Here is a 13,682-nt window from a genome sequence, read left to right on the forward strand (position 1 = left end):
GTATTTTGCTAAAGCAACAGAAAACAGGCTAATACAGGTCCCAAATGAGTCACCTGGTGGGCATTCATAGATAATCAGTTGTTCGCTATTTTTTTCTTTATATTTCATGTGTGATATGGACAATTGGTATGAGGAGACAGAGTCTGGGGCAACCAATTGCTCATACTCAATGTCATCTCTCCTTTAGTTTCAAGATACAACAACCTGAAAAGAGAGGGAGTAGAGGGACTAATACCCGAAACCTGATGTCTGCCACCTTAGCAAGCCCACCTGAAAGTGCACATACACATCACTTCCTAAAAGTTCACCAGACAGACGTGGTCAGGTGGTCAAGGTCACTGTATTATGAGTGTCTTCTTTTCTTCTTCTAACAACTATTTTCATGAAAAGTAGCAATTAGTACAAAGGACTCTTAAAGAGAATTATACTGAGAGAAAGTCAAATGAGAAAGAGAACGTCGCGATCACACACATGACTTCTGTCACTTTGAACCTCCATTGTGGTCTAGGTCAGGTGAGGACAGTGTATAAACTGGCATTCTGCCCAGACCCAGGAATGTTTGTGGAGGCAGAGGCTGAAGGGAAGTGGCTGGAGCCATAAAGAACTGCATTTTTACCTGTCCTCAAACAGCAAGGATTCATTTCTTCCATCTTACATGCACACAAGCACAAACACCACACTTTTAGTCTTAGAAATTAAAAATGTGATAGAGTGAATAAACAGTCTAAAGATTGACTGTAAAATAAAGCTGAGGATATCTCCCAGAAAAAAGAAAAAAAGAAAAATCCACAGATATCTAATTTAACCAACTCATTTTATAGATCTAGTTTCTGAAGTTTAGAAAGATCTTGCAAGACTGGATCCAAAGTATGGGCCTCCTATCACTAGTTCCTTCTACCACAATATGCTCCTTTCTGTGTTTACTGAAAGACTTCATTGTATTCTACTTCTACTTCATTGTTTACACACAACAAATCTTTATATGAGTATCCTATTTTTCCATGTATAACTCTTCTGTCATTATCTCTACCTAAGAATGAAGAGTTCAGACCTCAGCAGGAAGGGGAAGAAAATAAAAGAATGTGTCAATACCCAAATGGGGTGAGAAGTAAACTATGTTTCTAAAGAGGGAGAAACATGCATCTAACCAATAGTAAGATGGAAGAAAACCCATTTCCCTCACACACCTAGAGAGGCTTTTCAGATTCACCAGTAGAAGCAAAAACACATAACCATAGACCTAGCAAGAATCCCATCCCTTTGTTTCAGCTGAGAACTGGTGTTTTCATGATAGTCAGAAATTACCTGGCAGCTTATCCTACTGTCCCCACTTAAAAAAAAAAAAAAAAAAAAAAAAAAAAACAAGAATTATTTTTAAAAAGCTGTGAAGTTGGGCTGGAAGTATAGCCAGTGGTTGAGCACTTATCTAGCATGCCCGAGGCCCTGGGTTCTACCCCCAGCACCTGAAAAGAAGAGAATGGAACAAAATGGTACCCTTACACAGATAGCAAAAGTTAAAAGAGTGACAAGTTCCCAAGGACTGTGAGAAGGGCTCAAGATAATGAGCCGTTCAGGTACTCAAGTGTTTGTTTTTCATTATTCATTCAGTTAAGAATATGTGTTGACATTTGTTAGATGTTACATTGACATTTGATATCCATTTACTATTTACTGAGAAACCAACTTTTACGACAATAGTTTTGTCCTCAAAAAACTAACCATCAAGCCAGGCATAGGAGGCTGAGGCGGGAGGATCAAGAAGTTCAGGGGCAGCCTCAGAAATTTAGCGAAGTCCTAAGCAACTTGGTGAGACCCTGTTTTTAAATAGAATATAAAAAAGACTGGGGATATGGGCACATTGGTGAGGACTTGTAATCTCGACAATTTAGAAGGCTGAGGCAAGAGGATCACTAGTTCAAAGCCGGCCTCAGCAGCTTAGCAAGGCCCTAAGCAACTTAGCGAGACCCTGTCTCAAAAAAAAAAAAAAAAAGGCCAAAGATGTGGTTCAGTGGTTAAGAGTCCCTGGGTTCAATCTCTGGTTCCAGAACAAAACAAAACAAAGCTAACCACCTAATTTGGGAGACACTGTAGCCTAAAAGGCTACACTCCTAGGGTGAGAAGTACCCTCGTGTTGAGACCCAGCACAGTCACAACTGTGTGGATCTGAGCAAATTACATTTTTTTCATTCATTTTTAAGTTTTAATTTTTTAGTGCATTATAGTCAGACATAATATTAGGGTTCATTTTGAGATAAATACACAAGCATGGAATATAATTTGCTCCATTTCAGTCCCCAGTACTTCTCTTTTCCATCCCCTCTTCCTCTCTGTTCTCTTTACTACACTGGTCAAGGCATTTTTCACTGGGACTAAAATTTCACGTTGACAGTCATTTTCCTTGAGCACACTGAAAATATAATAGACTTCCTCTTTGTATTGTGTGGTTGCAGCTATCAGTTGCCATTCTAATCTGTTGATCTTTTATGTTTTCAGTCCTTTTTTCTAACTGATTTTAATTTTTTCCATCTCTGGTTGTCTCCACTTTCACTATGCTATTTCTAGCATTTTGCTTTTAATTTATGTATTGCTTCAGTGCTGTGGCTCAAACCTAGGGCCTTGTGCATGCTAGGCAAGTGCTCTGAGCTGTATTCACAGATCTTGGTATTTATTTATTTAAAAAATTTTTCCTGCATCAGATTCATTATTTTGATTTGTAGATTCATGTCTTAAATCAGCTTTGAAAAATGCTGTCATTATCTTTCTTTTGTATTCTTTTTAGTTATAGATAACATTAGGATACATTTTGACATAATCACAAGAGCAGGGACTATCATCGGTTCTAATTTAGTTCCCCCCCCCCCATTTACCCATCCCTCCCCAAACTACTGATATTTCTGCAATTTATTTATATTTTTTTAATTAGTGTCCTGTGGACATACTTGAAGTTGAGATTCACTGTAGTATATTCACGTATGTACATAATAAAAGTTCTGTCAGATTCATTCCACTGTTCCCTACCCAATCACTCCTTCCTCCACCTCAATCTCTTTGTCTACTCAAATGATCTTTCCTCTGCCTTGATGGAATTCCCTCTCCCTTTTGTTTTTTTCCTTGGATTAGCTTCAATATATTAGAGAAAACATACAACCTTTCACTTTGGGGACTGGTTTATTTCACTTAGCAAGATAGTCTCCAGTTCCATCCATTGACAAGCAAATACCATAATTTCATTCTTGTTTATGGCTAAGTAAAATTTCATTGTGTGTGTGTGTATGTATGTGTGTGTGTGTGCGTGTGCGTGCATGTCACATTTCCTGTATCCATTCATCTGTTGAAGAGCACCTAGGTTGGTTGCTTGGTTATTGTGAATCATGCTGCTGTAAACATTGACGAAGCTGCATCCCTGTAGTATGCTGATTTTAAAAATTTTGGATATATACCAAGGAGTGAGAGAGCTGGGTCATATGGTGGTTCCATTCTTTGTTTGTTTATTTAATTTTTATATATTTATTGTGCAGGGATTGAACTCAGGTGTGCTTCACCACTGAGCCACATCCCAGGCTCTTTTAATTTTTTACTTTGACACAGGGTATCACTAAGTAGCTTAGGTCCGTGCTAAGTTGCTGAGGCTGGCTTTGACCTTGTAATCATCCTGCCTCAGCCTCCAGCGTTATAGGTGTGTACCATCACGGCCAGCCCATTCCCAGTTTTTTAAGAAATCTTAAAAAACTTTCCAGAAGAGTTGCACTAATCTGTAGTCCCACCAACTATGTGTGAGTGTAACTTTTTCCCAAAACTCTCACCAACATTTATGAAATTTGATCCCTTTCTCTCACCCTACACAAAACTCAAAGTGTATCAAATACCTGGGAATTATACCAGAAAGTGCACCAGACAGAAGAAAATATAAGCCTCCAGCATGCTGACATGGGAACTGACTTCCTTAATAAGACTCCTAAACCATAAGAAATAAAATAAAAAATCAATAAAAGGGATGACATCAAATTAAAAAGCTTCTTAACAGCAAAGGAAACATTTAAGAACATGAACAGAGAGCCTACAGAATGGGAAAAGATCCTGGCCACCTGCTCCTCAAATAGGGCATTAATATCCAGAATACACGAAGACTCAAAAAACTTGACACACCAAAAAAAACCAAATAACCCAATTAATAAATGGGCAAAAATAACTAAACAGACACTTCTCAAAAGAAGACATACAAATGGCCAACAAATATATGAAAAAATGTTCAATATCTCTAGCAATTAGGGAAATGCAAATTAAAACTACATTGAGATTTTATCTCACTCCTGTTAGAATGGCAATGATCAGAAATATAAATCATTTTTTTTTTGAAGGGCTGCAGGGAGAGCTTGATTTTATAAAAAGATGACAATTGTCCTCTATGGACTGAGCAAGGTTAAGTAAGGATATATACAAAAGTTCTGCACCTGGAACACAGAGGATACCCAGATGTTAGCTTCCATTGTAGAATGCCACCTTTGCTCCATTCCCCACCAAGAAAGGAAGACTAACTTGTCATTAATTGTAGTTTAATATTATTTTTAACCTTGCCATTCTGCCTTACACACACATGCATCACTGATTACACACAATTAAATACTTTTAATGTGACCCATAATACATGTAATTAACCCATGTAATTAACCCATGTAATCTTTGTTAAGCTTTAAAAAAAAAAAAAATGGGTCCTAGCTTTGGGATCACTTTAACTTCCTCCTTTTCCCTTTCCTCTCCTTTCCTTTCCTTTTCCTGGAGCAAGGGGCTTGCTGTTGTTGCCCAGGCTAGTGGTCTGGAATTCCTGAGCTCAAGTGATTTCTCCCACCTCAGCCTCCAGGGTAAATGGGACTATAAGTGTGCTCCTCTACACCCAGGAACATGTTCCTTTCATTTTTAATTAGGTCTGGAAGTCTGGATATTCAGAGATAACTGGGCAAGACAGCAATGTGAACGCAGGCAGTGGGGCAAAGAGGAAGCAGGAGGTCTCGCTGGGTGTGCTACTGAGGATCTTCAAGCCAGAAAATTGCTTAAAGCAGCTCCTTGGAGGAAGGTTTTGGATTTGTTCTCTTCACTGGTTTCCTCCCTCGCTCCCATTCTCCACCCACACTCCCTGTCTCTGGGAGTGAAGCAGTATCTGTGTCACTGCCAACACCTTCTAAATTAGGCTACAGGGAAAAAGTCTGTTTGTGATAACCATCTACCTTTTTTTTTTTCCCTTAGATAACCAGATTCAAAGAGCAGCTTCAAGCTTCTTTAAAACTAACCTCTCCCTTCCAAGATTTTATGTACAAATACAATGATGTTTAAAAAAGCCATGTACCAGTTGCTACCAAAACAAATAAACAACTTTAACTTTGCAGAAACTACCAAAAGAATGAAGAATGAGTTTTGACATCTATTTACCCTGGGGATGATATTTTTCACTCAGGTTTTCTTTCATGTTCACTGAAAGTACTTCATTTTGCTTTCCCATTCTCCTGCCTTCAGCAGAACTCGATGCTATTGTGAGTACTAGTTTCTGTTATTACAATTGAGGGAGGGAAATAATGATAATTGAGCACTGGAGTGAAAGAAGTAATCAAAAATTTTACAGTGAAAAATCTTCTTTGCATAATCTATTTCTCCTTTTAACATCTTCTCTATCTTCACCCTTGATCCTTTTCTTCAAATTCTTACACCTAACTTCTAAATCCTATTTAACTCTTGAGCCCAACCTTGATCTAATCATCAGGACTTTCTAATCCATACTCTTCCATTCCAACCACTTCCACCATTATCCCTCTCAACTCAATGTCTCTCTTGTCCTTCAACACTTGAGAACTTGAAATGCACTCCTTTGAGATAATCTCTCAATGAAAATATAAAAATCATACAATTGTTTTATTTTTAAATAAATATTATCTTAATGATATACCCACGTGATACTAATCTGGCCACATTACAGTTAAATCATGAAACAGAAAGATTGATTTTGACCGCTTCAGCATCAAAGTTTGTTAAGCAGAAGTAGGAAGGGGAGGCTCTCAGAAAGAGGTGAAGAGACCCACGTTAGAAGGAAAAGGCAATAATATGTGGGTGGATATGCACATGGACAGGCTTGCCACGAGGAGCATGGCATCACTGCCAAGGGAAGGTAATGTGTGTTGAACACAAACAAGGGGGCCCCACCCAAAACCTACTAAATTTGAAACTCTGGAGGAGGGCACGCAAACCTGTTTTACAAAGGCTCCAGGAAATTTTAATGCATGCTCAAGTCCAGAGACATTGCACTTACCCACCACTTGCCCACTGTTCTTAAAGGAAAAAAAAAATTATCTCATTGTACCTGTTAGTTATATTTAGCAAAAAAACTCTCAAGGTTAATATTTAAGTTGCTTGCAGGGTTCTCTCATCCATGCATTTAACATGTGTTAAATGTCTGATTTTTTGCAGAGTAGTAATGTTGAGGGAGATAGAGAATAAGGCAGACAATAAGGTCCCAAAGTTAATCAAGTACACAGATATTAGAATTAAACAGAAGTGGAAGATGGGATTTAGATGCTAACTAAACAGTGAAGGCCCTCAATGCCATTAGCTGGGGGAATACTCTGGAAATCAGGAGTTGGACCTAATCACACAGGAAAGGTGAAAGCTTGAACTCTGATATAAACTTTCAATAAGGTACAGCTAAATTGTAGCTCATCCATCTTAAAGAGGTTTGCTCGGCTTGAGAAATGGTTTAATGATTATACTCAAGGTGAGGAAGACTGGAAGTGAATAAATAATACACAAACAGGTGACTGCCCATGGTGGAAATGGTATTGTCCTTGGTTCAAGGGTACTCCTGTGTCCTGGATTTTTCATCAGCTTTAGCACCAGCAATAAGATGACTGAAAGTCAACTTCCCTTTTAAGTAATGTTCTATATATCCAAAGCTACCTGCAATTACCAAAATGTCTCCTAAAAGGAATGTATCTAATGATGCAATCCAGTTATGAATTATTCCTTCTTACAGGAGATTAGTTCTCAATTCTCTCACCTGGATGCAGGAAAGAGAAAAGCAGTAAGGTGGACCAGGAGTTCATGCAGGAGTTTACCTACGGTGATCACACACCATGTCCAAGGTACACTACTATCAAGCTCAGAGCTATTATTCAATATGTTACTAAGGAAAACATTTCATCTTCTTGTTCGAGGAAAAGGTTCCCGAAGTAACTTAAGTGACCAAGGTAAGGTCACCCTCCTGGACCTGGCGTTCTGGTCCAGTAATTGGCTACTAGGACTCTAGACACGAATCCCACAGGTACGTGGGCTTACAGGAGGGGACAGTGCATAGGGCAAAAACACATCAACCAACAGTCCGCTGCGAAACTGTCTCCAGATACCAAACACTTGGTGCAGAATTGCCAGTTAAAGGTTGAAATTTAAGGGCTTTGAAAACAAAAAGCCCATACCCCAGATCCCAGAGCCCTCCAGAGAAATGGCATCTGCGCCCGCAGTTAATACGCGAGCCGCAGCCAGACCTCAACTGGATTCCCCGCTTGGCGGGCTAGACGCCCGACAAGAGCTCCAGTCCGGGTTCCCTTTTCCACCGCTGCGGTGCTGCACAGCCATATAGGGAAGGCGGGTTGGGGAGCGGCATTCCACCCCCGCCGCGCCCAGCATCCGCCCACTTGGCTGTGAACTTGAGCCAGCGGCGGTTCGCCGGGTCCCGGTTCTGGCCTCTAGCGGTGCCTAAATCCCCTAGAAGATACCCTAGGTGTGTAAACCTACCCCGGCTGCCTTCATCCCTTCCCCCCTGTAAATTGGCGCCCTCTTCGCGCGATTGCGGCCGCCCGGAGGTCTGGAGGCAGCACGGTGGAGACGCATGCCCTCGGGGACCCGGGCAAAGAAGGGCGAGGCGGCGCTGCCCGGCTTCCTCCCGCCCCTTCTCAGCCTCTCCGCGCGCTGCTGGCCACATCTCCCCCCAGCGCGGAAGCAGATGCAGAACCGAGCCAAGGCGGTAATCCCAAGAGGCCGCGAGGGCAGAAACCCTTCTGTGCCCAGGGCGCCGCGCAGCCGATGCAGGGTGGGGATGGGCAGAGGACGTATCGTGGGCACCGATTTCGTCTGCGACCTTCCCGCGCGTGGCCTTCCTCTTCACCGGCAATTTACCTTGGACCAGGCGCCCCCGGAGCTGCGGGTGGAGGCGCAGAGCCGTAGCCCCGAGGAGAGGAGTTTGAGAGCCGCCATCTTCGGGGCCCGCTGTGGAAGACTTGGCGGGTTGCAGCGCGCGTGAGTGTGCAAGCGCTGGTTGCCGGGGCCGCCGCGGCGTCACAGGGAGAGAAGAAGGGGAGGCGCTCGGGGGGCGGGCTGGAGGCTCGACCGCGCGTCGCTGACGTCCTCGGGGCCTCCAGCGCGTCACCGCCCATTGCCTGCTGCAGACTCGTGGAGAAGCGAGGCTGGGAGGGGCCGGCGGCCCGGAGTGGAGGTTTGCAGAACCCGCGCGGGGCGCGGGGAAGGCCCGGGGGTCCAGGTGCGTTTTGAGCAGCGGTGTTGGCATTCACTTGCTGCCGCAGTCCCCAGGTCAAGCGCTTTAGCTTGGAGCGTGGGCTAGTGTCTGTCTGCTTTCCTGTGGGTGCAGGATGAGCCTTGTCCCAGGTTTCCAGCTCGCCCTGGAGACCACCTACAGCTACTCAACCACCTGGAGGGTCTTCCCATTTTACTATTTCTCAGCCCCTTTTCACCACAAATTGCCCTGGCTTGTGCAAAATAAGTTTGCTCTGCGAAAATGCCCATAGCTGTCATGAGATGTGACTAGGCAGACCTTCAGGAGGACAAGATTATAACTGGGCCCTTGTTCCTCATTATCCAAGTCTGCATGTTTTAAGACCTTTTTGGCAGTGGAGCCCAGAAACTCCGGAGATACATAGCAGAGGCAGACATAGAGGTGTGTGTCCCTTTGATGACTGTAGCCTGTTACATAACTCTCCCAAACCTCTGTATTCTCAGGTACAAGTAAGATTGCTTTATAATACCCAAACTGTTTATATGAGATTGTTCATGCAAAACTTCGGGTACATTGTGAACACAAAGTAAATATTAAGCATCATACTAAATTTATTCCAGTTATAGGTTGATTGGCATGGCACATACATACTCTCCAAACCTTATCTTTTGACCAGCTCCTTAAGGACATGAGCCACGTCTGATTTCTTCAGAGCTTTCTATGCACTCAGCAGAGTAGAAACCAGGTGGAAACTTAATAAGCAGTTTATTGGATTAAAGACTGACCAAATCCTGGGAATATGGCTCCTAATTTTGACCCACTGCAAACACACAAGAAAATTAAATGAGACTAGCTTCCTTGGGAAATACACTAAGACAATGAACAACCCAGTTTAAAATTAAGTCTGTTCATAAAGGCATTTGCCCTACTATTCTTTTAACTTTGAACTCTTTCCTTGTGAATATTATGATTTTAATCAAAATCAATCTGGGAATGAAACACCAAGTTAAACTATCCAGTTAAATAGGAGAAAGTAATTTAGTAATGCTGGGTGTTTCAACACATTTTTAATGAGTTCTGTTAAGAGGAAACTCAAGAATTAGAACTGAAATCCCATATCTAGTCCTAATACAGCATATAGCAGCTATTGTAGCGCAATTTACAGATTGTGAAAAAGCTAACATTCCAAATGAGTCTGCTTTTTCAATTTTTCCCTTCCACAGGCACATGAAATGGAAAAAAAAAAAAAAAAGCATTGGCAATTCTCTCCACCATCATATGATTCACTCTTGGCTGGTCTCACTCCATTGCTTCTGGCTGAGGAAGACACATATTTTAAATCTTGTGTTCTGTATAACTAAGTCTCTTAAGAAAATCAACCTTACTGTAAGGTCAAAACACACTGGACTACATTTTTTGATGACTTAATAGCTTCATTTTCTACTTTTTCAGTAGTATGAGTGTCTTCAACCTGAACAAATTATAGAAAAAAATCCTGCATACAAATATCCCTTCTAGTTCCACCAAAAATATTCAATTTTAATCCATGTGTAAAATCCTACTTCTTTTAAATCTCTGACTAGTAAGTACATTTCCCCTTTTCTTGGAACGGCAGTGTATGATAAATATATATTCTGGAAACTTTTCCCTGTGGAGTCTTGCAGGACTTACCTTCTGCACTCTTAAAAACTGGGAGAATTGCATTCAAACCCTTTAAACAAAAGGTCTGATCCCAGACAGGCAATGAGGAAATGGGGGAAGTTTATTTTGTATTGTGTTATACAGTGTCTGTATATGTGTATGGCACCTTTTTATCAGATGAATGTAAACAAGGTGTTGGAGTTCCATTGTAAATAATTTTCTGCCTGAGAGATTTTGTTTTAATTTTAAAATATGATGCATTACCATTTCTCTTTATTGAAAGATAGGACATCTTGACCTCATAGTTAACAGTGTACTCCTTCAGTGATAATCTGAGGCATGTGAAGATTTGTTTTTCAAATGTTGTTTGACTGGCTTAACAAGTAATAGGAGTTTTTCATCTAGGTCCTTTGAATCAGTTACAAAAATGCATCCATGCTTCATTTATACAATGGTTCTTTAATAATAGAAAACAAATTACTTTAAACAACTCCTTAAAACAATTTTCCTCCAATAACTTTGAAAGACATAAATCTGAAGTTTTACATGTCTGTAAATCTAAGTATTGTTTTATAATACAAATCATTCCTTAATTTGCCTAGTTTGTAAGCTTGTTATTTTCATAGATTTTTTGAAGTAATAATGTGTACTTAATATTTGTTCAAGGAATAGATTTAAAAAATTATTTGATTTTTTTTTAATTGTCGTTTTCTCAGGAGGAAAAATGCTTGACAGAGAAATCTCAACTTATGGAATGAAAATGAAAATTGGTAAGATGCTATGGAAACTTAAAACATACCAGAGTGATTGAGTATACATTCAAATCTGATTGTATTGTACTTCAGTGTTTTCTTCCAGTGTCTTTGAGATCCAAAGTCCACATTTCTTAACATGTCATAGAAGGGATCAACTCTCCTGGTCTTCCTCCCCCACACAGACTCTGATTTATATTCCAAATTATATGTGCCTCTGGATTTTTACATAATAAATACAACTTCAAAATCAAGTGTTAATAGAATGATTTAAAAAAATCATAGACTCTGTAGCTAGACTAATCAAATCTCAAGCTCTGCTGTTCCCTTGTTACGTGGATCCCTATGGTAAAACAGTTCAGAAGAACTTGCAGAATGTCAAGATATAGGACAATATCTATACCAGTATTTGTACCTAGTGTTATGTTTAAAGATTATACCTTGTGAATTTATTTCATAGAGACTGTCCATCTGTTTGTTTGTTTGTTTGGGTACAAAGGATTGAACTCAGGGGTACTAGACCACTGAGCCACATCCTCAGCCCTAATTTGTATTTTATTAAGAGACAGGGTCTCACTGAGTTGCTAGCTCCCTTTTGCTGAGGTTGGCTTTGAACTCACCATTCTCTTGTCTCAGCCTCTGGAGCTGCTGGGATTACAGGCATGCACCGCTGCACCTGGCTGTCCAACTGTGCTTGCTGGTGGGGAAAAAAAAAAAAAAAAATACCTCAGACTGGGTAACTTGTAAACAGAAATTTATTTCTCAAAGTTTTAGAGACTAGAAAGTCAAGATACCAACAGATTCAGTGTGCTAAAATAAATTAAATTTGACCTAAAGTTCCCTGTGTGTTTTGAATTCCTAGAAAACTGCAGTGTAATTGAGGAATATATTCTTAGGACAAATAACTTGAATCCCAGTTAATCACAGCAGCCAAAGGTTAGCAAATCAGACTGCCAAATGATCAGACCATTTTTCCATAAGGCAAATGACTCATCCCACCATGCCCCAAAAAAGACAAATGCTGATTTGTAACCAATCAAGCTGTTTCTGTGTGGCACTTCCATTTTCTGTCCTTACTGCCTGCCCACATTGCTTGGAGCTCTCTAATCCACTACTGGTTCAGAGTGCTACCAGATTCGTGAATTGTTCTTTGCTAAATTTAACTCTGCTAAACCTAATTTTTCTAAAGATTTTCTTTTAAGAGGTCTGGTGAAGATCTGTTCTTCGTAGAGAGCACCCTCTTTGTGTCTGTACACTTCTGAAGGAACAAACAGTCCCTCTTACCTCTTTTATAATAGCACTAATTCCATTCATGAGGGCTCCACCATTGGTATAGTCTAGATATGGATCATCCCTCCAAAATCTCCTGTTAATCCAGGAATATTAAGAGGAATATTAAGAGGAATGATTACATTATGCTGTCACCTAATTAGTCCATCCTAGTTTGTTTGGACTGACTGGGTGGTTACTGTAAGCAGGGTGAAGGGAGTGATTGGAGAAGGTCAATCACTAGGGACTTGCCCTGAAAGGGTGTATCTTCCCTGTGGTCCTTCTCCCATGATGTGCTGCCTTACCTTGGGCCTAAAGCAATGGAGTTGGCTGAATATGAACTGAGACCTCTGAAGCCCTGAGTCCCAAATTCTTCTCTCAGTTGTTCATCAGGTGTTTTGGTCACCACGACACAAAAACTGACAAAAACAAACCTTGCAACTTAATCATCATCTAATGGCCCTACCTTTTAATACTATCACAATGGGAATTAGGTTTCAACTTAGCAGTTGCAGGGGTGGGGAGATATTCAGGCCATGTCCGTTGCCTTCTCTTCTTTCATACTCTAGAAAATATCAGGCAGGATTCAAACCCTGTACTTTATGACATTAAAGACAGCTTTTACCTTTACACATCCCTCTTTCTCAGATATTTTTGACTTTCACCTCAACTCTCCAGTTTAATTCTGCACTAATTCAGAACCGGAGCTTCAGTTTCTCTAATCTGGATTATATAATTCCCTCCTAAATATATGTCTCTTCTCCCTCAATGTAACTATCTTAAAATTATCATTTCAAACACAGTCCAATCTCACATCCTTCCCTAAAATATTTCAAAATATCTTTATCAGCTACAAGTTGAAGCCCAACATCTAGGCATAGCCAAGATTTTTTAAAATATGGTCTTAATATACCCTCTAATTGTAAAGGCTAAGCAGAGGTACTTTAGGAGCTGAACATTTGAAATTAAATTAATTTATCTTTTATCAATTTTCAAAAGTTTTTTGTAGTTGTAATATGGACAGAATGCCTTTATTTTATTTGTGTTACTTTTATGTGGTACTGAGGATCGAACCCAGTGCCTCACACGTGTTACAAAAGCACTCTGCCACTGAGATAGAGCCTCAGCCCTCTTTTAACTATTTTTAATTTTTTTAACTATTTCATCAACTCCAACAAAGAAGTAGCATGTACACTAAATTATAATTTATCTCCAGTTTTAGCATGTTAAAGATTACCAAATTGTTCAGTTAGTAGATAGACATCAGAATGGAATTCCTATTATCCAATTCTTATATGTGAACTTATAGAATACGTCACTAATGAAGAGAGTTGTAACTCTGAATTTATCTTTTTTGATATATCAGCATCTGCATATTGACTTAATTAAGTTTGAAAACATATATAATACTTAGATTCCCTGGTCACACACATATACTGCTTAACATTATTTCTCATCACAGCATAGTAATTTTTCAATAGGAGTACATAAAATACTCATAATGTACTATAGATAGTTTTAGAGGGTAGTTT

The 13,682-nt window shown here is 40.1% G+C and overlaps 1 protein-coding gene and 1 long non-coding RNA gene across 2 annotated transcripts in view; one reads left to right on the forward strand and one right to left on the reverse strand.

Annotated features, from left to right (window-relative positions):
• Positions 1-8,334, reverse strand: part of Oxct1 (3-oxoacid CoA-transferase 1) — a 140,391-nt gene extending 132,057 nt beyond the window's left edge. Inside the window, exon 1 of the mRNA XM_047555068.1 lies at positions 8,155-8,334. Coding sequence (XP_047411024.1) covers positions 8,155-8,232 — 78 coding nt within the window. The 5' untranslated portion in view covers positions 8,233-8,334. The remainder of the gene's footprint in view (positions 1-8,154) is intronic.
• On the forward strand, positions 8,138-13,211 carry LOC124986609 (uncharacterized). Its single transcript, XR_007109045.1, has 3 exons — positions 8,138-8,470; positions 10,846-10,899; positions 10,975-13,211. It is a non-coding gene; the product is annotated as an uncharacterized LOC124986609 (long non-coding RNA).
• Positions 13,212-13,682: the final 471 nt, after the last annotated feature.

This window comes from Sciurus carolinensis, chromosome 6 (genome assembly GCF_902686445.1).
Source record: "Sciurus carolinensis chromosome 6, mSciCar1.2, whole genome shotgun sequence".
NCBI lineage: Eukaryota > Metazoa > Chordata > Mammalia > Rodentia > Sciuridae > Sciurus > Sciurus carolinensis.